The sequence below is a fragment of the Anguilla anguilla genome, chromosome 17, assembly GCF_013347855.1.
Source record: "Anguilla anguilla isolate fAngAng1 chromosome 17, fAngAng1.pri, whole genome shotgun sequence".
Lineage (NCBI taxonomy): Eukaryota > Metazoa > Chordata > Actinopteri > Anguilliformes > Anguillidae > Anguilla > Anguilla anguilla.
Genome location: NC_049217.1, coordinates 13,347,485 through 13,373,078, shown reverse-complemented (window position 1 = coordinate 13,373,078; position 25,594 = coordinate 13,347,485). Strand labels below are relative to the sequence as shown.

Genomic DNA, 25,594 nt, shown 5'->3' with positions numbered 1-25,594 from the left:
TCTTATTTAGACATGTCAGTAAAAGCAAATTTTTCTTTGTTTTTAACTGTCCTCTGAGAGATTACTAGGTATTAAGGGTTTAAATTGCCGTGATTGCATTCATGACTCAAGGTTAATTACAGTGCATGTATACAAACAAACGATAGAAACATAGAAATAATTGGTGCGTGAGAGAAGAGCAAGTTCTTTTGTTTCGTTTATATATATATCTGTTCACTGGTTTACTGAAGGAACGCTTTATTTATTTCTCAACTGTAGAGGAATACATTTTCAATTCACCAGATGACTCTGGTTACTTAGAGATATTGTGAATGCATGCTGCCTGCTGTAAATGTAATTTATTTATACATTTCTTTCATTTATTATTGTTCAGAAATAGAAGGTCAGTCTATGTGTTTACATTTACTATAAATCAGGCAATAAATAAAGTACTTGGATGAGCAGTTCAAGTCTTCAAAAAAAGCTCATGCAAAGGGTTTTGTTTAGACATGTCGTGCCTGCACAAAGATGTCCTCCAAAAGTCTTGGCCCTGTATCGAATAAATGTTTTTCCTTAACTAAATTCGGTGAGTTAGTTTTACCAATTGTGGAACTCGCCAAACTGCGTTTGTGAAGAAAAAAATGATTTGCATTAAATTGTAAGTCAGAGTTGAGGGCAATTTTTGATTGAGTTACTGGTGCTTGATAATCATGCACTTTCCAAAGGTTTATTTTGTGATTTCCCCTGTGCATTGTGTTGCATTGCACTGTATGTTGTCTCTATTGGGATATAACTTACTTGATGCCTGTTAGATTATAACACCTCCGTGCATCTTTTACTTTGTTGTATCATATTGTACACTGTGTCCTTTGGAGAACTGCTGTTCAAAAGGCTCTATTCATGGCAGGAGACTGTGTGTCCCCCCAATGGATCCTTCAGTTTTTCTCAGACAAAAGAATGACACATACAGTACAGCTAGCGGATCTGCAACAGACAGACGGCTGGCTCACTGTATTTCAAATATGGGTCAGTCTCTGTGGGTGTAGAACTGTCTATGTCTTCCAGTTTTCCTGTAATAATCTGGTGCTGTTTTGTTTTGTCCAAACGCACGCCCACCCGCACGCCCGCGCGCACGCACACAGCCCAGGTGGAGACGCCGTTCTACGAGGAGTGGTGGTTCCTGGTCGTCGTGGCACTGTGCGGCGTGATCCTCGTCCTGCTGGTGGTCTTTGGGTTGGTTCTGCATGGCCAGAACAAGAAGTACAAGAGCTACACCACAGGTGTGTGTGTGTGTGTGTGTGTGTGTGTGTGTGTGTGTGTGCGCGCTTGAGTGCGTGCGTGAGCGAGTGTGGGTATATTCTGTTTGTACCTTTAGTTTATGTTGACCCTCCCATTCTGATCTGATTTCATGTGTAAGGATTAAAAAGCACAATGTTCACAATCAAAAATAAAAAACAGTCTGATGATTGACTGATGGTTGGCAGTTAAAAGTCAAACGGGGCTTGTTAAATCATAAGGCCCGCCATTTTCTTAGGAAAACAAGGAATCTGAATTAATTCATCTAAAAAAATGTCATCGACTATTTGTCACTCACAGTGATTTTCAGGAGACAATGCTGCTTGCCCTGTCATGGGTAAGATTCATAGACACCAGTAAATAAGTATTTTGGTGTATGCGGTCGTGGTTGCTGTGGCAGTGTTGGTGTTGCGTGTTCTTGCTGTTCAGGCTGTTGGCAGTGTTACAGCATGTGCTTAGTCACCTTTGTTATCAATGCAGGGAAAGCCGTTTCCACAGTAGAAGAGTCCGTCACCCTTGACAACGGAGGCTTTACAGCACTAGAGCTCAACAGTAGGCTGAATGTCAAAAGCTCTTTCCTGAAGAAGAATGGGACCAGGTGAGGAGTGACAGCCATTTTGCAACTCTACGTACTCGCTTATCACGAACCCTGTTGTCAGTCATCTTCCCTGGCTGTAAGTGAGCTGTGCCTGAAATGAGCATTCTCATAGCAACCTGAACTTGCAGAATGTTTGGCCAACCACACATCTAATGGTGGTTTTTTCTGTACTGCTCTGAAGTAATAACCTGAAGTATCGTAACCTGTCTTCATCTAACAGAAAATATTCATGATATATGTCTTACTCACCAAACAGTACACCTGTACAGCTTGATGGGTGTATTGTTGTCACTAACTACACATTAACTTGTGCTGTGCTCTATCTGAAACGAGAATGAAAAAACGCGGTCTTAAGCTAGCCAGCGTACAACGACTGCTCAACTTTGAGGTACCATCTCCTCTATCAAAGCACACATCCTTCACATCCTCTGTAGTTCAGCTCCTGAAACTGTTCCTGGATCAGCAGCAGTGTGACTCATTTTATCCGCAGACAGGTGTTTCAGCTGATGTCACACGTGTGGCTGAGAGCCAAGGTCAGAGGAAGTTGGGCGGTAGCCAGCTGCATGAGCTCAGAGCTTCTAAGTGCGCTGAGGTCTGCGGGCTCTTATCTAACGACAACGTGCGCCAATAAGGAGCTGCCAGTTTACGGGTCAGGGAGGCGCTAGGACGCAGGCGGCTGGGCGTTAATAGCGACAGGGTGACCGACTTTCCTCCTGACCCCCCCCCCCCAGGTCCCCGCCCCGGCCGAGCCCCGGAGGACTGCGCTACTCGGACGAGGACATCTGCAACAACTACAACGGCGCGGCGCTGACCGACAGCGGGTCGCTGACGGAGAAGCCGGCCGCCGTCACCGAACTGGAGGTATTTGCCTTTCCCCGCCCGACACTCTTTCCCGCGTGGCGAGACGGCGGCGGGCCCAAAAACCAGGCGCCCGGCCCCAACGCCGGCTACCCGCGCCGGGAGAGGGGAGCGCTCGCCGGCACCGGCCTGCTCGGCACGTTCGACTCCGCCGAAACGTTTTTCTGGCAAAAGCGGCCACTGATGTGACTGTGGTGGCGGAAGCACAGGACGAGTGCTCTGAAAAATCCAATTCAGAGAGGGAGGGAGGGAGAGAGAGTGAGAGAGAGAGAAAGAGAAAGAAAGAGATCTGTTTTACAGTGCTTCCCTTTGCCAATAAACACACAAAACCTTGCACTTGAGAAAGAAAAACTTAAAAATCGCCATTGAGGGCCAAAAGTTCTTTCCATTCCTAACTGTAGAGTTGAGTCTGAGGAGTATTCGTTTTTTTTTTTTTTTGATGAAAAGTGTTCTCCTTTTGGGGTGCCCTGTTCTAATCTCTCCGTCCCTCCAATCTCCCCCCCCCCCAAAAGGACACGGACAGCGAAGGCGAGGACGAGCGGCCCAAGCACTCGTTTGTAAACCACTACATGACTGACCCCGCCTACTACGGCTCGTGGAAACGGCAGCACAAGGGTCTGAAGCAGACCCTGGCCTACGCCTATGAGGAGTGCGCCGGGGCGGAGCCTGACGCCTACTATCAGACTGTGGTCACCACCCACAGCGTGGGCGGGGCTTACACCCCAACCGGACAGCCCGACCCTGGCTCCCGGACTCCCGCCACAGGCTTTTCCTCTTTTGTGTGACCCGGGTAACCACCCCCCCCCCCCCCCCCCACCCCACCCCCCGGCCCCACAGAAGAATCAACCGGGTTGCCCTAACCCGACAATATTGCCACAGGAAGATGACAAGGAGCTTGAAACACTGACACTCAATAATGACCTTGGATATTTAAAAAAAGAAAAGTTGATTCCTTGTTAAAAAAATGTCCTTTCTTATGTACAGTTATGCTGTCATGCCATTCATCAATAATGCCAATTTTTTGTCAGAAGGAAAATTGTAAATATAGATGTATGTCTGCGACAGCAACTTAAAAGAAGATAGTTGACTGTAAAAATCCTTTCCAGAAATGGAGATTAATTCTAGGCAGCACTTCTGCCTTCAGATTATATGGCTGTATTTTTCAAAGTGTGCTGCCTTGACTTCGGAGACTGGTGTTGGTTTCACGGCTTTTGCAGGGTATCCAGGTGCAGCCTGGTCCTCATTTTCAAGACGCTGATGGACAGAACATTCAACTCATGTGGAATGTGTTCTTTTGCCTTTAAAGGAGAATAGTGTATTCATTGTCAACATCAACATTAAAAGAGGAAGAAAAGATGATGCAAGTCTCTGAGTCACTTCTGACTGCATTAGTCACAAGACTCGCAACTCAAAACAAAGGTCAACGAAAGTGCTCAAGTATTTAGAAGCTACAGTGACTACAAAATTTAAGAGACTAAAAAAAAAACATAGATTGATTGATTGATCGTGGTGATGGATTCAGACAGGAATCAAATTTGACATCAAGCCACTTTTGTTTACATTTTCATATTGTGCCCACTACTGCTGTACCATGTTAGTCTGAACTGCCTCAGGTTACAAGATTATGCTCAGTTAACCTGCAATCTCACGATCAACCCTAAGACCACATTTATGAAATGGTATTGTGATACTTTGGTCTGATCTGCTTTCACATGTTACCAGACGTGCGTTCAAGGTGGCGAGCGTTAGCTAAAATTCGCAAACATATTCAAATACATTTAATATTTTTCCTGTTTGCCACGAATGTTAGCTAACGTTACCTAACGCGCAGCGAACAAAAAAGACTGCTGATAGGAAAGACAACGAGATAACAAAGGTTACCCGTTTCATCCTGAAATGTGAGCGAAAAGTAAAATCAGCATATCGAGGGATGACTTCCTCAGCATATAGCTCAGTTCTTCAGACCGCTTCATTGGTTGCGCTGAACGACAATAGAGAGTGTACTCATATAATATCTGTCATGTCAGGACCATCATGTAATATTGCAGAAGCCAGTGCGAATTGAACCTCCGTTTAGTCGCATTCATTTGATATTAAAAATGCGTTGGTGGAAACTAAATGGAATGTTCATTTAAGATCGTTCAACATTAACTGTTCGCCGCAAACTTAGTTCGGCACAAACGTTCATCATCTTGAACGCACGTCTGGTGAGACATCCCTACCTGTCTGTTTGCTCATTTTTATTTGATTCTTTTTTTCTGATGTATGAACTGTTTGTTTATACTACATTTGCACACATTGGGCCTCATTCACAGAATTTTTCTAAAATTATTTTTACTTTTGTTCTTAAAAATGTTCCTTAGGAAAACCAATATGGGATTCCTGATACAGTACATGTGCAGACCTTTGTTTTTGTGCATATCCTAGGTGTATGAGATGATGATTGCCGACTGTTAGTAACTTTTATTTGAGATCCTGTTCATGTGATGTGTATAAGGAAACAGCCATGAACATAGATAAGGGGAAAAAATGATGAATGCGCGAAATGTTCATGGAAACGTTCCTACACACCGTTTACGATCAAATGCGATCGTACGCATATTTAGTGAAGGAGGCCCATTGTCTGCACCCAGGAGCCACAAGGTTACTGTAGAGTTTATTTTTAAATCATTGCATTTTTTGTTACCAGAGGAGTGACTGGTGAATTATCATTATTTTTTTGTTCTGATTTTTTTTTTTTTAATGTTAAGAAAACGTTCTGTTTTTTAGGATCAGTTTTGTACAGATTGCATTTTTACTGTAGTGTTTTGGTGTAGATCTATGGAGAATCCAGCAGACCATTTTTGCAGTCTTTGTGCGTTTATGATAGTTACATCAGACAACTAAATAGATAATATAATTTAAAATAATCTGAAACGAGCTTACAGGTTATGAAGGTCTTCTCTGTCTATGTCTGTAATTAAAAAACAAAAAGGTTTTCACAAAGCAAAACATTTTTTCAATCAAACTAAAGGTTTATTCATCAACCTCTCTGACTATGTTACCTTATTCTATGCATTTTCCTGACTTGGGTTTTTACTTTTGCATTTTCCAGGATGTTACAACATAAGCAAATTTAGTATTTTATGTTCATGAAAGGATTAAAAGTACTCCTGCATTCCAAGACCATCTGGTAAGCGTGTGTTACATGGAATTGTAAGGTTTTCTGTATTTTTCTTAGAAATCAGAATATAATTTAAGAAAACCCAATTCAGCATCCATGCAGCATGGATAAATGTTGAATTGATACTGTGGCTCATAGTTATTTGTGGAACATCATGGGAAGTGATGTGTGGGTGTGTGTGCAGGTCCAAAATTAGGTCCCCACTTCAGTGCATCACAATGTTTGGGACATATTAATGTTATGTAAATGAAAGTAGTCATGGTTAGTTACATTTCCCGTGCATTCAATGGCTGCTTAAAGTCTGTGAACCATAGACATCACCAGGTGCTGAGTATTCTCCCTGGTGATGCTCTGCCAAGACCTTTTTCCAGAACTCTGCAGGCACGTTTAGTTACTTTTTAGCGAACTGTAACTTGGCCACCCTGTTTTTGCAGCTAACTAGTGGTTTGTATCTTGCAGTGTCACCTCTGTAGTTCTGTTTCTGAAGACTTCTGTGGACAGAAGTAACTGATACATCCATGCCTGCCTCCTGAAGAGTGTTTCTGATCTGTGGGTCAGGTGTTTGGGGTTTTTTTTCCATTATGGTGGGAATTCTTCAGACATCAATTGTACAGGTCTTCCTTGGCCTACTAGGCCCTTCAGGATTACTAAGCTCACCGATACTCTCTTTCTTCTTAATGATGTTCAAAATAGTTGATTTTGGTCTCTGACAGTTTTTGTTTGTTTGTTTTCCCTATTTTTCAGTATCATAATGGCTTCACATCCAAAAAAAATGTAGTTTTTCTAAATATGGAGGGCACTGTAGGTAGCCACTGGAGAGAGTTGAGAAGGAGAGTGACATGACTGAGCCTGTAGAGCTTGTATGTCTGATGAGGGGCAGCATTCTGGATAAGCAACTAGGAGGTCTGATGGCTGAAGCAGGCAGGCCAGCACAGAGGGAGATGACAAGCACCTCGGAGAAAAAATTTCGGTCGGGTGTAGGTCGGCGGGCCCCCGAGTTAAATTCCCTCTCCCGCAACCACACCTGGACGTAGTCCTGGTGCAGGTTGGTAAGGGAGGGTAATATTGTTTAGGTTGATCCCTTTAATAAAACACCTAAGACACTTTTTACTATTGCCTGTAGAAACCGATCTACAGATTTTATTTAGTCATATTTTATCGTGCTTTCATTTATCTGTCCGGTGTATATAACACCTGAATCCGTAGGCAAACCTGGCAACCCTGAATCGGGCGGACCTTTCTCAGACGTGTAAACAGCATCCGGATGATCCCGCCCCCTTATATATTATGTTTTTAAAACAGATTGGTTTTTCAAAACATTGGATATCCACGTCTGTAGCGGAGGAGATTTTAAGAAGTTTAAGCCCAGTTAGGAAAGATAACGCAAAATGAATTTAATTCCTTCGTTCTCGACGGAGACATGGACACTCTTGGCTTTGTTCTTTGCCCTACTAATCATGTAAGTGTGAACTTTTTTTATTTAGAAAAATATAAGATACAGAAATGTTCGGTTTCATTCTCTTGGGTAATAGGCCACAGCGTGTTTTTTAAATATAATTGAAAATCGCAGTTACTCAAAGTAAACGTGTTCGCATTTTTCTCTTGCAAATAAAATTTTCAGTAGTAGTATGAAAATCACTGACATGAATTCATTAAGGTCATGACATTAGCAAGAATTTTAGTCTTCTGTGAGGCCACGGGGTGGTAAAATAACATGAGATTTTACATTTTTTATTTTCCAGAAAATTTTGGAATAGTCTCCGGGTGCCATAAATATTGACTTGAATGATTACGTTGTCCATTTCCAAATGTAGACTGTTCATTTTACCTGGATCTTCCTTTCATAGATATGGGGTATGGCCCTTTCGCTCAATAAATAAGATGGGGATTCCTGGACCCAGGCCACTGCCATTTCTCGGGAATCTTTTGTCATACAAGAGAGTAAGTACAATATTTTGTCATTCAGGAGAGTAACCAGAAACCTTACTTTGTTCATATGTTGCATAATTGTTATGCAACGGTTCATTTGTACGCTTGTATTTTATTCTACTGTATTTTGTCCACTGTATAATCTGTTTGCCCAGTCCTGTAATCTGGTATATTAACCGGTGTCAACAGCAAAATATATCTTCATTCTCAAACACGGAAGTGTATCAAACAATTTAAGAGCAAGCACCACCCGGTGGTGGAAAGACGTTACAGGTGGTACCTTTTCAGCATTGCACAAGAAGTTAGTCCCATTTGAAAGCCCGTCTTAAACATTGCTTCCTTGCAAGTCAATTTGAAAATAATGGTGGCATCATGATTAATTATACTCATGGATCCAAATAAAACCCAAAACACATTTGGAGCTGCAAGCAAGAATCAATTATGGAGGAGTTAATTTGTTTATACTAAGATAGACAATAATATAAGTGGAGAGGGTATATTAATATGCTAGTTAAGTATGAAAACATGGACAGGCTGAATGGTCTGATTTTTGAAGGCATTTTTAATGTCCACTGCTGATCTTGTTAACAATAATAAGAATTAATATACTATTACCTGTGACTGACTTGCGTGTCAAATTTCAACCCTACCTTGATGTCACGCATTTGATTTGTAACACCTGATCGATGACTTGCTGACTCCACTGATTACAGGGTGCTCATATCTTTGATGTGGAATGCCTGCGTAAATATGGAAGAGTTTGGAGGTGAGTGGGCCTATCTACGGAACTCTTTCCCACGCCCAATACACGTACACTTCTGTGTCTGCGTCTAACATTTTATGAAAACAATGTCCTGCCTTGCATTTGATGAAGAGTATGCCAACAGCAATTCACAGAATCCACCATTGACTTTCCACCTCAAATTCCTTATGTGGCCCACATTTTTGTCTTTGCACAGGATCATTGAGGGAAGACAACTCATAATTATGGTCACAGATCCTGCAGTTATCAAAACTGTGATGGTGAAGGAATTTTACACTCTGTTCACAAACCGCAGGGTAGGTTCAACTTCCATTTCCATCCACAGAGCCCTGTGGTGAACACAACACAATGACCAGTATCCGTAAAGCCTCTCAAAATAGGAGTGCTAAGCTAGGACCATGTTTACCCTCTCAGTGTCCTAACCTTATCCTTTATAAGCTAAAAGGTAAACTGGATCCTACTTGTAGATCACCATGCGTTCTCTGATATTCTTAATGAATACTGGCCCTAATCTATTCATGCTAACGTGAGTCACAGTAGAAAAAAGAAGGGTAGGACAAATAAGAATAATTCATTTCATGATTCATTAATAAAGGTCATTAATAAATCTCATCCTTCCCTGATTTAAATTGTATGTCTAAAGCATCTTTCAAATAAAAGTGTCTTTCAAATCTTTCAAATCTGAGCAAGTTATTGAGTTGATGGATCTGCAGAATGTTTTACTCAGTCGAGATGGAGTGCATACACAAGCACAATAAAAGAAGATAATAAAATAAATTGCGTGGAAAATAGACTGATGAGCGAACTTATCAGTTTCTTCTGGCTTCAAGTCCTTCATAAATGCAAAACCCAAAGAAGGACCATACACTTTTTTTTTTTACTTTCTTCCATTGTGATAGGTACATCATGAAATATATATTTATTGTTTATAATTTTTAATATCTTTCCTCCAGATTACTCAGTGTGGCCGAGCATTGTTTTGTGTTTCTGAATGTATTAGATGATTAATTTTTCTTACCTTTGTGGTGGAAGGAAAGAGCTGTTTTTTATTGTACAGTGTGTGAGCTGCAGAGCTATCCTGTGTCTTTTTACACATTTCATCTCTTCAGAATTTTGTTTTCAACGGGGCCATGAGCGACGCCGTGTCCATAGTGGAGGATGAGAAATGGAAAAGAATCCGCAGTGCTCTATCCCCATCCTTCACCAGCGGAAGGCTGAAAGAAGTAACATAATTCTTGTTTTGCTTGGTTGATAAATGGCATCAAATTTTTTCTTATGATAGCTGTCACCAATGCATTCGTGCATAGGTAATCTGCCTAAAGGTTCTTGGAAATGAATGCATTTTTGGTAGAGAGGGAAGCTTGCCAATTACACAAAGCATGTAATGCTTTACAAATGGCCATGTATTTCAGTTTTGCATTGTCTGGTATTTATGTACATATGTACAGTACAACGGTTGGATTGCACAATACAACTGCATCTGCTTTTGGTTGTTGACCTGAATTGGCATGTACAATAATCCAAGCACCTACCCACCACAAACGCTCTCTGAATATTTTCGCAAAACACATTTTCGCTGTTTTTGTTTTCAGATCTTCCCTATTGTCCTACATTATGCAGAGTCTCTGACAAACAATTTGAAGAAAAGAGATTTGGAGGAACCAGTCCAAATTAAAGAGTATGTTTTATTTGATGACACCCATGTGTTCTGTGCAACAATAGAAGTTTAAAGAAGTCATTTTTTGATTGGCATACATTTCTCCTACAATATGATAAAACAACACAGAAAGCCAACATGTGTCTGTGTCCATACCCTTAAGAAGGCCAAGATGGCTAAAAACATTTTAAGCAGAAATGAATTCTTAACATAAAACAGCTTTGTGGTGTTAGAATAGCATTAGAATTAGAATAGCATCACGGTATGGTTGTTATTATTGTTAGTGTTGCATGTACATTTAGAGTCTATTTGCGGTACATATTTCTAGACCTGAAAAGCCAACCTTTTTTTTTTTTTTAAGCTGTGTTCCCTTTTAAAATTTGAGCTGTACATAAAAAAATATTCCTTTATTATTATGTGCACACATCACAGGTACAGGTATTTGTTCTTTGGCTAACACATTTACACTATAATGAATCCTTCCCCTGCTCTCTAAAATGGCCTCTTCTTTACTTAGCATGTTCGGACCGTATAGCATGGATGTTATGGCCAGCACTTCCTTCAGCGTGGATATCGACTCAATCAACAATCCCAGCGATCGCTTCGTCACCCATATGAAGAAATTTCTTCAGTTCAACTTTCGGAATCCGATCCTTTGGGTGGCGAGTAAGTTATAAGTTATACATTAAATGCTCCAGTGAATGGAATTTCATACTTAATGCGTAAGCGCTGACTGTGGCCAGTGGTCCTGTGAGCTGATTAGAGTACTCATCGGTTCATCACACCTCCCCTGATTGGTTAGGCACCCACCATCTATCTGCTTTAGCTGTGTAAGTGATGGGTGCTCATATTGGGCATTCAAAATTTGGTGATTAATAAGTTTTTAAAAATGGGGTCTTTTAAACAGAAGGTGGGGTAAGGCACCTCAAGTTTCTGAAGTATAACTAACAAACTGTATAAACTTGGGGTTTCCATGTATGCTGTTAACCTTTAATATATGTATAGCACCAAAATCAAAATGTCATATACATGTAGTGGCATCTCCATTTCCATTCCAGTAGCCAGGCAGGTGGTCTCTATTTGCCAGTTATGCTAATTAGTGTGGGTTCAGTCGGCAAGGATCCGTGATTGAGTGTCTGCAAGTCAGCCTTTTGAGCTGCACATGAAGTGTCTTCCCCAACTTTGTGCAAACCCAAATTTGTGAGCTGCAGTATGATAAAGTGATGCCTGACTTTCTTTAGAGGAGAGCGTGCGCTTGTCTGTGCCCTCATGCTACTATATAGTATAGTGGTATATGCCAAATTGGGGAAAAAACAAAAACAATGTCATGCAAGTAACTATATAAACACGTCTTTGCTTTCCAGTTTTGTTCCCTTTCATGGCTCCGGTGTTGGAAAAACTGGGTTTTTCGCTGTTCTCCAAAGAAACTATTGACTATTTCTACAGCACTATTCGCAAAGTAAAGGATCAACATCACAAAGATGACAGTGTAAGTTTTTCTTGAAAAAAAAGCAGTGTCCTCAGTTTTCCAACCGAGATTGGATTATTTGTCCACTTTATTCTGAAGTGTCTCTTAATATAGCACGGGAAAGTCTTTTTTCTGTCTTGGTGAGTGGGTTGTGCTGCTAAGGCCGCATTTCAAGCAACTGTCTTCAAACAGTCCCCCGGCTTTTCCCAACAGAATCGGGTGGATTTCCTGAGACTCATGATTCAGTCTGAAATTTCAGTGGAACAAGCAAACACAAATGCAGGCGATCATTTCGTTAAAGGTAAAAATGAAATAATAAGCCTCTCGTAAGGTAGGCTTTTTAAAAGTTTTTTTTTTATTTTTTTATGAAGGAACAGGTTGCGTTCTAGATCTTCAGGTAAACAGTGAGATCCCCTGTACTGTACATTGCAGGTCTGACAGATCATGAGATACTTTCCCAGAGTTTTGTCTACGTCCTTGCTGGGTACGAGACCACCAGCACCACTCTGACTTTTCTGCTGTATCTTCTGGCAACCAACCCAGAGTGTCTGAAGAAGCTGCAGGAAGAGATAGATGAAGTCTTTCCCAACAAGGTAACTGTCTCGTCACAAAGCTTTGTGAGAAATTACTGAACGAAGGAGAAAGGTACTGGGGAAAGCTAGGGTGCAAGGTGTACACATTAGGGTGCCCCTGCTTACGCACCCTAATATGTAGACCCTGGTGCAAGGCAAATATAAGGTCCTGTTGGTACCTGCTTTGGTGTGAGTATCAAGGGGTTTGAGACTTAGCTCTAGCATATGGGAAACACAGGGATTTGATACCGGTCCTGAACTCAGTGGTCTTGAGACATAGATCCACCAGAGCAGAGGTTCTTACTCCCATAATCTAGGGCAGAAATTGCTTGTGGGGTTGCACACACACTGGAGTCAACAAGAAGGGGTTGAGACTGACAACTAACAAAGATTTATTTCTTCTAAGCAAAAAAAGACATGAAGCAAAACAGAGACATGAACAAGCATAACGTCAATAAAACCTAAGTCTGCCACTGAGTTCCAGCTTTCCGTTCTGAACTACCTCCAGACTCCATTCACGTATGAGGCACTGATGCAGATGGAGTACCTGGAAATGGTCATCAATGAGTCCCAGCGCCTTTGGCCTACCGCCCCACGCATCGAAAGGGTTTGCAAGGAAACTGCGGAGGTGAATGGGGTGACAATCCCCAAGGGCGCGCTGGTGACAGTGTCCACCTTCGCCCTGCACCGCGACCCGAAAATCTGGGAGTCGCCCGAAACCTTCAAACCGGAGAGGTAATGACCTCCCAGGCAGGCCCCCGCTGGTTGCCGGTTGCTGTCAGGGCATGCCAAAGAGAAGATGGCAGTAGCACTCATTAAAACAAAACCTCAGGGCAGGCCTGATCCTCACGCGCCACAGGGCCTGCTGGTTTTTGTGATTTGCCACTTAATTGATGAATTAAAGCAGTCGATTACGTAGTTAACTTACTTCACCTGGTTTCTTGGGTGTAAAATGGTTGCTGATATTAAGGCAAAAACAAAAACCAGAAGACCCTGCCCGCCCGTTAGGACCAGGAATGAAGATCCCTGCCTTAGGGTAACTATCACCGTAAGGCTTCAAACTGGCTTCAATACAAGCTTCACATCTCAAAACTTTTTTTTTCTGCCACAAAGTCCTCATTTTTACATTTTTATGATGAACCATCCCAGGCATTTTCTTGATTTTTGTACTTATTTGCACAGGTTCAGTAAGGAGAACAAGGACAGCATTGATCCCTACACCTACATGCCATTTGGAGTAGGCCCACGCAATTGCATTGGATTTAGGTTTGCTCTACTGGTCATGAAGATCGTTGTGGTGAAGCTGCTTCAGAACTTTGATGTGGAAACATGTAAGGAGACTGAGGTGAGGGAATATGTGAATATGCATACAGAACAGACACGACTTATAGCTTAACGAACACTTTAAAATGCAAAGGGGAAAAAAGCAATTGCAGAGGGTCTTTGCCACACTACAATATGGTCGTAAAAATATATTATCAATGCTAAGCTATACATTTTGCCCTGGGGTCATAAAATAACCTAAGTAATGTTTTGCATGCCCTTCCTTAATTTTTCAGCTGCCGCTGGAATTGAGTGCATTGTACCGGCCCAAGAAACCCATAACACTGAAGCTGGTCCCACGAGCTGAAAACAATAATGAGATCTTAGCTGGTTGATTCTTTATTTCCACATGTAATATGCGTGTATGATCTTTTTTTCTTCATTATGAAACCTTCAATCGAATGTGACCCAAAACGCATGAAATCATTTCTGCTGAATTTTATACATGATATGAATGTTTCTCTCCCCTTGTACTGCCGTGTACGATGTTTTTGATTATTTCAGCTAACAGACACGATACCTTATCAGATAATTGAATATCGCGCCAGCTATGGCTGGAGAATATAGCAACCCAGATGTTTGGAAATGAGAAATCACTCTGACTTCATTTGGAAGCAGCTGGGTAATTGGGAGGGATTGCTCCTGTCCACAGAATCAGTTGTCAGTCCAGAACTAGGTATATTTAAAACTGCTGTCCGTTAAGATTGGGATATCCTGACTTTCAAGATATAATCCAAATATTCCTAAAATTGTGGCTCTGGAACTAACAATTAGTTTACTGATTACTAATCAGTTGTTCAAGCAATTGCTTTAGGTCATACAATAAAATAATTAACAAATTAAATAAAATGCTTGTCTTTATTACCCATGTTTAAAAGACTCAATTGAAAAGAAAAAAACATTGTCTTCACTTGGGGGTGGCGAACTCCAACATTCTTGGTAGGCCAGTGTGATGCAGGTTATTGATTCGGACATAGTCAAGTTACCTAATTAGCTGTATACACCAATACACCAGTTTACTTTTAGATTAGACCACAGAAATGTACTTTACATAAGGACAGTTACAAGAAAAGTGTTCTACTGTCATTCCTCAACTTATCAAGAAAGGTAGGTAAAATGTTAGTTCACATAAATGATTGCACTGTTAAAATAATTAAGAGCAGAAGTTTTCATGAATTCAAAAAGCAGGTACTCCTTTCCCCACTGGTGTACAGTGGGCAGCATGTGTCCAGAGTGTAGTATTTGATGGTGTGGTGGACAGGTAGACCTCTAGGACCACACAGGCCTAACTAGGACTGTTTTGAGCATCAATTTTTCACCCTCCTTCGGCACCCTGCCCCCCCCCCCCCCCCCAAGAGTCAGATCTCAGACCAATCATATCCATCATCTACATGCTCCCATTTAGATAGCAACCTTCAGGAAATTCAATTTCCACTGTTATGCCAACAGCACACAAGTATGTCCTTGACATTCCTCTTGCTCTCTCCTAAGACATCATATGTGTTGTAGGCTGTGGCGTGGAGCTACAAATATCACAGCTTAATGTAACCATTATACCGCTGGTGTGGCGTTGCTAGAGGAGGGGGGGGGGTGGTTTATTGCAATCACAGAGAGCTGGTGGGAGGGTAAATTGCAATCACGTGGAGGGTAGAGTGTTGTTCAGAATGGTTAATTAACATTTTCCTGAGCCAGCCCTCCACCCCCACCCAAAAGGGCTCCTCATGGCTCCCCCTATATTTCAAACAGTGGCGTGAATACCGTGAAAAAAAAATGTCTTTCATTTAAAAAAAAGATTTTTATTTTTTATGCTCATAACTGTTGAATTTATGTTGGTGAAAAACTATTTCAGACTATGGGAAAAATATGTTAAAACTTTTATGGTGTAACAGGACAAAATGTGAGAAACTTTCATGGGGAGTGATACCTTATGATGCACTGCAATAATAATAAAAAAATAAAAAAAACTCAGTTCAGTCGATTGGTCAGTTAAATCAGTTCTCAAACAACATCCTTTAAGGAAAAAAATATGAAAGAAATTACACACGTGTTCAACAACCTAATTAGGAGCATATTGGTTAAGCTCAGTCTTTAATTTGATCGAAAATAATTGTTACCTGTTTTTATGTAATTGTTTGCAACATAGAACAAAATGAACCTGGGAATGTTTATCTTTATTGCATACATATACTGTAGCATTCTGGCATACTGTGGCTTACAAGATTAATCAATCACTAGTCTAAACATTAAAAACACCTAATTAAGAGGAAAAAAAGATAGATAATACTTAACAGCTATAAAACATAATTCCAGAATTATGCTGCGTTAGTGGAATTGTGTGTTTTGCGCGGATCTGGCAACCATGGAGGTAACCTTGAGAGGGATGGGAGTAATTCTCCGACCTAAGAATGAACTTGGTGTTTTGCTTATGTCATTCTGCACCAGACTTCAGAAAAGCCATCTTGAAGGCGAGTTGGACTCATTTAGCCTCATTCAGCAATGACTTACCTTCCCTTTTTCCCCACGGAGACATGGGTTCTGATTGTTACGCTGCTAGCCCTGGCTGTATTGTAAGTAGGACGAATCTTAACAATCGTTATGTGTGTTCGGTTAATTTAATAATTAATTCCAAGTGTTTCAGTTTAAGAGACACATCGGAAAGAACGTACGTATACCAGTGGTGGAACCATGTCATGGAATGAGCAGTTTTTGTAGTCTACATTTACCTCATGACTGCAGCGAAGTTTCATAATGGACATTTCCCTGAGTTGTCGAAATTCAGCTGCTCATAAAAGCATCTCACAGACATGTCAGAATAATGACGCGGAATGGTATATAAGTATATTATGCTTCACCGATTGTTTTAACTCTGAGTCGTTCAGAGTTAAAGCACTTCAATATCGATATTCCAAAATAATCCCCTAAACATCATGTGTCCACGGGGATGTCACTGCATCCCCTATTATTTAGCTACTTTATGTTAGTGAATATTTAATACGTTTGTTAGTATAAGTCAGCACCTCATAAACAAAGTGCCACAGATTGCTCAGTCGATCGAGTTATACAACGTTCTACGCGTACTACGTGGGAAGTCTTGCAGTTTATCTCCGGAAGTTCCCTCTTTTCTTTTTGAGGAATATGTGTTTTGGGTTTCTGATTCAATTAAAGAATAAACATCGATTCATAAATGAACGTTAAGGACTGTGTACAAAGTACCAAGATGAGCGTGACAAACTTAATAGGAACTGTTGGATTTACCGTTTTCAACTACCACGATTATAATCACTTGGCAGACGCTCTTATTCAGAGCGACGTAGTTACAGAAGTGGAGAACATCAGTCTAATTCTCTAGAATACAAAAAAGAAGGCACGTAGGCACATTAGTAGCCCACTACAAAACGCTGCATTGAGGTAGGTTCAAAACCTGATCTGTAATAATTATACAAGTGACAAAACTGAGACAATTTGATTTTGGAGAGAAATTGCAATCCAGAATGTCCCTTTAATCAATAGGCTTTACCTACAAAGTTTGGAGTGTGGATTTTGTAATTGGGTTTTTTTTTCTTCTTAATGCGCTCAAGTTTTATTTAAAATAGTTGAGTCGTTGTGAAATAAATACTTCTTCATATAACTTTTTATGTAACTAATTAGTGTGTGTTGTAGGAGACTTTCTGTTTAATTGACATTGTAAAACAAAAAAGTATTTCATGTTGATAGGTTAGAGTAAGAACACCTGTAGATCGGCAATTTACCTCTTTCAGTCATTCCTCCTTAACTTGCCTTGTAGGTATGGGTATGCACCTTATGGAGTCTTCAAAAAACTAGGAATCCCTGGACCAAAACCTCTTCCCTTTATTGGAACATTTCTAGAATACAGAAAGGTAAGCTATACTCTGTGCAACATGCAACACGTCTTTCCTTCTATAGATTCTTTTAACTAGGGTGGCTTGCATTAGGGGAGAATGCGGGTTAAGTACTTTCTCCATGGGTACTGCAAGAGCCCTGCCTTAGCAACCCTCATTGTTGCGCTGCCTCACGTGGGGGTAACGATCCTTTTTGCTTGCTCATCAGAAGAGGGCTTTAACTACCGGAATACAGGGAAGGTTCCTTTTTAAGTTCCTGTTTGTTTTCTTCTAGGGTTTTATTAAATTTGACACAGAATGCTACGAAAGATATGGAAAAATATGGGGGTAGGTCAGCTGCTTGAATCCTTATTTTCCATGGTTGAACATGATGCCATAAAACAAAATGTGTCAAGCGATTAATTAAATATTCCTTCCCCCCCCGCAGGATTTACGATGGAAGACAGCCAATACTGGCCATTATGGACACTGGAATGATCAAAACCATTCTGGTCAAGGAATGCTACTCAGTTTTCACCAATAGAAGAGTAAGACATTGATTCTTTATTCAAAGGGTTTTCTCAAAAGGGGTGGGACAGAGGGGTTTAATTGGCACTTCGGAGTAGATAGTATGTTGATTTCATGTGTAGGTTTTTAAAGCAAAGAAGAAATTAAGATGCTCAGAATACTAGAAGCAATCTAGGAACTGCCTTGGCAGTCACAATACTCATGGTGTTCGCTGCATTTGTGTGTGTTTTTTTCTTTAGAACCTAGGCCTGAATGGTTCTCTCTATGATGCTGTCTCAATCGCTGAAGACGATGAGTGGAAGAGAATTCGCAGTGTTCTGTCCCCCTCGTTTACCAGTGGCCGGCTGAAGGAGGTGACCTTGATCTCCTGCTCTTTCACTTGGTTGTCCCTTGTGTCTCAGTCATCCCTGCTTAAAATACTGTAATTTCTGGACATAGCTAATGCAATTCTATGTTTTTTTCCATTAGTAGGCTCTAGTATTTTAATAATAATAATAATTATATATATATATATATATATATATATAATTTTAATTTTTTTATTCTTTTTTTTTTTTTTTTTTTTACAGATGTTTGCCATAATGACACAACATTCAAATAATTTAATCAAGAGTCTACAGAAGAAAGTTAACCATGATGAATCTGTGGAAGTCAAAGAGTATGTGAGGCTTTGGTATAATAAAGCCATATGTCAAAGTTTACTATGTTATATGAAATCATTTGGTCTGTGTCAGCAAGTACATCCAGGTTTCACAAGAAATTGCACAGTAGAATGGGTTCAGTATCACTTGACAATGCAGTATGTGTTCAGTAATTGCGGAAAAACAGAAGGAACAAATATATAATATTTATTTTCTCAACCCAAAAGGTCACTACCTATAGATTATTTTGTAAAGAGCACAACAACAGGATAGGTGTTAAGCTTTTGTTTCAATTAATGTTATTCACATTTGTCAACTAAAGCATTTCTATGTCTGTATCAAAGTGGTCCTGCTCTAAATATACATGTATTTACCTGTTTGTCTGGGTTCTTCAGTTTCTTTGGTTCATACAGCATGGACGTTGTCACCAGTACAGCATTCAGTGTTGACATCGACTCCCTCAACAACCCTGGTGACCCCTTTGTTGCCCACATCAAAAAAATGGTCAAGTTCGATCTTCTAAATCCCTTTCTTCTTCTTGTGGGTAAGATGCCAAACCTTTTCTTTATTTATTGATATATTATTAGAATGCATAATCAAATTACTGCCTATTGTATGTGTAGGTAAATAAATATATGGAACACATTTAAAGGTAACTGGCACTTGAAAAACATCTGCAGAGAATGGAAAATTATGAATGTGTGTCATTTTTCACTCATCAAAATCACTTCCTTTTTTGTACCAACTTTTTAAAAGGCTTTAGTTTCTAATACAAAAATAATATGGATTTCTGGCCAAAAGTGACCATTTTTGAAAAGTCATTGTCTGCTCTAGGTGTATGGGTATTTTTTTGTCATTGAATTGCATTAATGTTTCTGCATAAAATAAAATTGATGACTTTTAAAATCCCACACCTGGATTCAGAGAACAGCCAATGGCATATTCCAGAAAGGATATCTCCATCTGTCATTCCTTTACTGCTTTCACCTTCTTTGAATTTAGTGGGAAAATATGGATATATCTCTCTGTATTTTTAATCAGGATGTAACCCTGTGGAGGATGTGGGTGTGCATTTCCAGTGGAGTCTATGCATGGATATGGGTGGGGCCCTCTCCCACAATAGTGGTCACTGATGCTTCTTATTTTGTTCTTTTCTTTGACTGTTCAGTTCTCTTTCCCTTCCTCACTCCACTGATGGAAAAACTGGGAGTGTCTTTGTTCCCCACATCAAGTGCGGATTTCTTCCTTGACTCACTTCGAAAAATCAAGGCAGATCGGGAAAAGAACGTTCACAAGGTATGTGTGTGTGTGTGTTAAATTCAAATTCTGTTTGCTGAATATGTTGTGGCTGAATATGATGTGTATTTGGCTTTTTTGGAGCTTTATGTCTTGATCATATTAATGTAAATATTGATATTTTAATTTCCCTTTTGTGTAGAGTCGAGTAGACTTCCTGCAGTTGATGGTTGACTCTCAGATTTCAGAGGAAGGAGCGACTTCAACTGAAGAAAAGTCAGGGAAAGGTATTTTTCATGGTTTTCTTGACAGTGTTTATGGAACGCTTGAAACATTTATTTTCCTAAAAGTTGAATTTAAAGGGAGAGTTTGCTTCCTGGGGTTTTTTTTTTATTTATTAGCTCAGCGTTAATGTATATTTTTAATTGGCCCAGACAGTTTTAACGTGTGAAGACGGACATTTTAGATTTCCAGAAGTTTTTCATGACCCGAGGGCATTGAAATGGCTGGTAGAGGGGCATTATGGGCTTTGGGTCTGAAGCCTGAACATGTACTTCATGTAAAGCCAAAGAAAGTGAGATTTTTAATTATCTTAATTGTTTTTCCTTTTTTCCCCATCACATATATTTATATTTTTTTATCTATATATAAACCACAGTAACTCCTTTGTGGTTTGTGTATAGGGCTGACAGATCATGAGATCTTGTCCCAGGCACTGATATTCATCTTTGCTGGTTATGAGACGAGCAGCAGCTCGCTTTCATTCATTGCCTACCTCATGGCAACCAGACGTGATATCCAGAAGAAACTGCAAGATGAGATTGATGAAGTCTTTCCCAACAAGGTGACTGACTACTGTGCTATAGTGTACTCTTTTAAAAAATATATTTTTTACTAAAGCTGGTACTCGATGTGGGGATGAACATTCCCATCCCATCTTTGCATGGATATTACCATCATATGTAGAAAAATACTGGACAGAAATGCGTGTTCAAGGTGATTATAAAATTTCCGAAAGTATGATACATTAGACTACTGAATTATGAAGGTATGAACTAATACATATAGGAGGGTGTAATGATTATTGCTTTTTTGACACAAATGATAATTATTTTTTTCATTTTTGTTGTGTGTTCATATTACATATTACATTTATTGTGGCAAAAAAATTGTTGCAAAATAGTGCATTCATCATCAGACTCTGTTTATAAATGCAGTGCTTACATAATTTGTGCCAGTATTGTATATATAATAATAATAATAATAATAATAATAATGATAATAATAACAATGGCCTCCAGACTTCACGTCTTCTGTTTTTTTTCTGCAAGGCCCCAATCAAGTACGAAGCAATGATGCAGATGGAGTACCTTGACATGGTGATTAACGAGTCTATGAGGATGTACCCCATCGGTCTGCGAGTCGAGAGGATGTGCAAGAAAACCGTGGAGATCAACGGGGTGACCATTCCAAAAGGAACCGTCATCGCCATCCCTGCCTACAGCCTGCACCATGACCCCACGCTGTGGCCTGAACCCGAAACGTTCAAGCCAGAGAGGTAGAGCTCCCCGGTCCCCACCAAGCCTTATTCAGTCAAATCCCTTTTATTTGTATAGAGCATTTCACGTAACATGTCACAATACATTTTTATTCAGCCTAGCACAATCGGTACCACTTAGCCTGTGAAAAGGTGCAAAATTACAGAATATTTTGGAAACTTTTATAAATGTACAGAGCAATCTACTTGGACAGTGATACATTTTTTGTAGTTTTGACTCACTACACAAAATTGGATTTGAAATTAAATAATTTATATGAAGTTAAAATGTAGCTTTTTAAAACTATGCAGTATTATTTTGTGTCGTCCAGATTTAGCAAGGACAACAAAGAAAGCATTGACCCCTATGCCTACCTGCCCTTCGGAGCTGGTCCTCGAAATTGTATCGGAATGAGGTTTGCCGTTATCATGATGAAGCTGGCCTTGGTTCAGATACTCCAGAACTTCAGCTTTGCTGTCTGCGAGGACACTCCGGTGAGACTGCTTGGCTTACTGTAAATGTTTCCCCTTCCTGACCTCAGATCTACCTGGCTGGTTTAGTGGACATGTGTGATGAAATGCTGTCTAAAAGTTCATATATTGTATTGAAATATATAATACTCACAAGCCAGATACTTTTTATCGTAACATAACACTTTCCTCATACTTGTATAGTACATGTAATGTAACTTGCCCATATTTAAAAGTAACTTTGGACCACCCCTGATAAGAAATGACAAGCCTGGTGATACTATGTTTTCACCAAGGTGGCTAAAAGATTTCACTGCTATTTCAATTTTAAATTTATATTTGGGCTTCTACAGTTTTTCTGTTAGCGTTTGTGGTATAGTTCCTGTGTTAAGCACATATATTTACCGTATATAGGTGATTGGTCTGTGAAAGCACCTAGTCCTAGTGCTAGAATATGAGATTACATGTGTAATAATATCCCATGATTCCTAACAGATCCCGCTCGAATTGGAAGCTCAGGGATTTCTTCAACCAAAAAAACCTATCAAGCTGAAGCTTGTCCCGCGTATTCCAGCAAACAACAAAGAATAAACAGAAAGGGTTTGTTACTATCAGCCTTCTAAATTTCACTCAGAATCAATTACAGAGAAAAACTCTACGTTACTGACGAACATGTTTGCCCATAAAACATTTGTGGTTATGTAATTTCCGAAGGTTTTGTAGCTCTTTTTATTGCTAATGGTAATTATTTTAATTACTTGCTTTTTTTAGGCTTGTCAATGGTTCAAATCACTACACATATTTTTGCTACCATTTCGCATGATTGCACCCATTATATTTTTTTCTGAAGTTATATACAGCTGATTTATCTCTTTTGTTACTTTAATATTTGTTCACCTATGTAGGCTATCACTGTAAGAGCAACACTGTTACGGTGGGGCTTCTTAGCCAATCCTACCCTGTGAACCTGGCATTACATATGGGGCATCACTCACATGATACTAATAATCACATTTAGGCTGTAGTGCAACATTGCTCTATGTGAAAATTCATTTAATAGTGGAAATTATATTTGTGATTAACTCCTTATAGTGTATATCACCCTCCCTTTTTAACACAAGCCTGAAAATGACATACCCAAAATAAAATGATTTCTCTTCTTGAACCCTTGACTACTGTTATAATCCTGGTAACAGAAGCTCAAACACAGTGGAAGTGGAAGTTTTTTTTTTCTCAACTAAAAGATTAAGCTGTATTTTGTTTCTTTTTGCAACACACATTCTCTCTGACAGGTAGCATTAGCTTGGAGTATACATGCACAATAATCTTTTAATAAAATACTCATCCTGTTGTCATGAGGAGTTCATTGTGCTCATTGTAGTGGGTCTCCTGACTAATTATTTTAAAGAAGATTCTTTGTTTCCTAAATTTCAATAGAGCTCCTCTGTAATAGGCCGGTTACAGGCTCTTGCATCAAGTGTCAGGTGCTTTACGTAACTGTGTGAAATGTCAGTGAGTCATTCATGGATATGTGACGTACTTGGTGTAAAACTGCCTCCCTGATGTCACCTAATTCTTCTTGAAAATAAAGCCAGTGCAGCCAGCACAGTCTAGATAAGTTTGTTAAAAATGTATGTTGGACTTTTCTGACAAACCTTACATCACATTAAACATAAAATGTACGTGTTCAAATCTTCCTGTCCCTATTGCCCCAGATCTTTCTTTTTAACTCAGAGATTTGTAATATAAGTTCTTTAACTTCGAACCACAAAACTACAAAAAAAACAATGCAGATATATGTGTACCCCATACCAGAAATGTAATCATTTTAGCGTGAAAAATCTTCTCTAAAAAGTTGACAAGCCGGTTTTACCGGTTTTGTTGCAACAAAGGATGTTACCTCTCAGGAGGGGGGATCTTGACTCATTTTACTGGAAGAGATTTACAGCAAACTTTCACAAAGGTCTAAAAGGGCATGGCATGTTACAACATGTTATGTTTTCCAGATGTGTCCAACTCAGGAAGTTTATAACATGCTTGCATAAAATTACATCACATTCATGAGGGTGTGACTGGACTGATTCAGGTACTTTGCCAACATGAATTAACTGCTGGCAATGGATAAGAATTTCTTCAATATGGTTCCTTACTCATAAGTCTGGGAAACAATAAATTGTTAGAATGGAAGAAAAAAAACTCTGTTCTAGCTGACTTAATTACATCCTTTGACTGGACCAAAGCACATCTACCTTTCACCTGAAAATCCGGCTAGTGCAGCTAGTATAGTCTGTGGCCACAGATCTTTCATTTATACCAGAGGTGTACAATCTTATCCAAAAAGGGTTGTAGTGGCTGCGGGTTTTTGTTTTAGCCCATTCAACTAACTAACTTAGCGTGGTCTTCATTGATAAGTAGACTCAGGTGTACAGTAGTAGTGCTGGGCTAAAACAGAGGTAGGTAACAAATTCAATAAAGTTCAATAAAAATGTTTAGGTCTTCCAGATGTTTAAAAGCACAGGACTTGATTAAAAGGTTATTCAAAATTAAGGTCAAAGCTTAAAGGTCAAAAGATTAAACGGCTTAACCATTTAGGTTGGAGTTTGTCAGTCCTTCCTCATTAGGGGTATGAGGTATCAACTTCTATGGTCCAATGGTGAGTTGTAGGGTAAATACTGAGTAGTAAACAAGACTTGCTGGACGTGCCGTATGAGAACTGAAAAAGATTAGATTTCATTGGAGATAAAGCCAGCTCTATTCACACAGACAGGGAGCAAACAGCAACGCTTTCCCGGGTGCTAATACAATCAACTGTTCGGTGGACTTATGTCACGCAGCCAAAATGGCATATTTCCCACAGTGTGGGCGTTTGTGCTCATGCAATTCCTTAGAGAATAGCTCACTCTGTTACAAATCACTGTATTCAAAAGCGAACGGAACACTTTCTCACACCATTTTGGACAGTGCTATTTTACTGGTATGAGATGTACTTTAGATGTCATCATTATATCCTTTTACATTATGCATTATGGTTTTAAGCAGTGCCGGGGCACTGTTAACTTACTTTATTTCCTGTTTGGTGCAAATAAATTTACAATGAACAGGGTTTCTTTTTATTTGCTCACACTTTTTGTGTTGGCATAGGGAACATCATCACATCACTGTTTTGAAAATGTTCTGACGTTTAAAGCTGAAAATCAGTGCATAACTTTAAGCAGGTTATAATATCATGCAGTGGCACAGTGTTATTCTCATTGAAACTTTCAGCAGTTTTTGATTGAGGTAGATATGACACATTTTACATGTATTTAATTACACAATATTGCATTTGGTCTGGAGTAGTTATGTAGAGTAGTCCACATAATGTCATACATTGTGTGGACATTTTTGAAATATTAAAAAGATCTGAGCAGTAGACCTTTCTCTTTAAACCATGTGTGTAGCAGGTTTAACTTAAACCTTGGTTAAAGTGACCTCTACTGGCACTTGGGTGATATCAACAAGACACAGCAACGGGGGTTTTAGGCTAAAATGCACGTGCATGTTAAACCACAGGTTCTGAGGACACAGCAGTAGGGTTTACAGGATCATGTGACCTGTTCAGCACACCGCGGGTTTAAACTCATGCTAAACTCTAAACCACAGATACGCTAATGACAGAGCAACTGTTCCACAGTGTTCTGCACGGGTGTTGTTGTCTGCTGTAACCATGGCATTTTGGACTGAGGACGTGGAAAAC

At 39.7% G+C, this 25,594-nt stretch overlaps 3 protein-coding genes across 9 annotated transcripts in view; all 3 read left to right on the top strand.

Annotated features, from left to right (window-relative positions):
* Nucleotides 1–3,538, top strand: part of sdk1a (sidekick cell adhesion molecule 1a) — a 289,638-nt gene extending 286,100 nt beyond the window's left edge. For all 7 annotated transcript variants that reach the window (XM_035398134.1, XM_035398132.1, XM_035398131.1 and 4 more), the window contains 4 exons: nt 1,122–1,259; nt 1,756–1,873; nt 2,605–2,734; nt 3,244–3,538. In XM_035398134.1, coding sequence (XP_035254025.1) covers nt 1,122–1,259; nt 1,756–1,873; nt 2,605–2,734; nt 3,244–3,516 — 659 coding nt within the window. In that variant the 3' untranslated portion in view covers nt 3,517–3,538. The remainder of the gene's footprint in view (nt 1–1,121; nt 1,260–1,755; nt 1,874–2,604; nt 2,735–3,243) is intronic.
* Nucleotides 3,539–7,127: 3,589 nt separating this feature from the next.
* LOC118216713 (cytochrome P450 3A40-like) lies at nt 7,128–14,450 on the top strand. The gene is made up of 13 exons (XM_035398130.1): nt 7,128–7,353; nt 7,742–7,835; nt 8,537–8,589; nt 8,783–8,882; nt 9,696–9,809; nt 10,179–10,264; nt 10,761–10,909; nt 11,608–11,732; nt 11,925–12,012; nt 12,144–12,304; nt 12,792–13,018; nt 13,466–13,628; nt 13,843–14,450. The coding sequence occupies exons 1-13, from the start codon at nt 7,283–7,285 to the stop codon at nt 13,939–13,941; spliced, it is 1,530 nt and encodes a 509-aa protein (XP_035254021.1). The 5' UTR covers nt 7,128–7,282; the 3' UTR covers nt 13,942–14,450.
* A 1,571-nt stretch (nt 14,451–16,021) lies between these two features.
* LOC118216635 (cytochrome P450 3A27-like) lies at nt 16,022–23,023 on the top strand. Its single transcript, XM_035397997.1, has 13 exons — nt 16,022–16,173; nt 17,391–17,484; nt 17,741–17,793; nt 17,894–17,993; nt 18,213–18,326; nt 18,543–18,631; nt 19,010–19,158; nt 19,783–19,910; nt 20,053–20,137; nt 20,534–20,694; nt 21,182–21,408; nt 21,720–21,882; nt 22,354–23,023. The coding sequence occupies exons 1-13, from the start codon at nt 16,103–16,105 to the stop codon at nt 22,447–22,449; spliced, it is 1,530 nt and encodes a 509-aa protein (XP_035253888.1). The 5' UTR covers nt 16,022–16,102; the 3' UTR covers nt 22,450–23,023.
* The last annotated feature ends 2,571 nt before the right edge of the window (nt 23,024–25,594 follow it).

Coding starts and splice junctions, on each gene's coding strand:
- LOC118216713 (XM_035398130.1), top strand. CDS start 7,283: ATGAATTTAATTCCTTCGTTCTCGACGGAGACATGGACACTCTTGGCT. Junction 7,836..8,536: donor ATCTTTTGTCATACAAGAGA/GTAAGTACAATA, acceptor CACTGATTACAG/GGTGCTCATATCTTTGATGT. Junction 10,910..11,607: donor TCCGATCCTTTGGGTGGCGA/GTAAGTTATAAG, acceptor TTTGCTTTCCAG/TTTTGTTCCCTTTCATGGCT.
- LOC118216635 (XM_035397997.1), top strand. CDS start 16,103: ATGACTTACCTTCCCTTTTTCCCCACGGAGACATGGGTTCTGATTGTT. Junction 18,327..18,542: donor CCAGTGGCCGGCTGAAGGAG/GTGACCTTGATC, acceptor TTTTTTTTACAG/ATGTTTGCCATAATGACACA. Junction 18,632..19,009: donor GAATCTGTGGAAGTCAAAGA/GTATGTGAGGCT, acceptor TGGGTTCTTCAG/TTTCTTTGGTTCATACAGCA.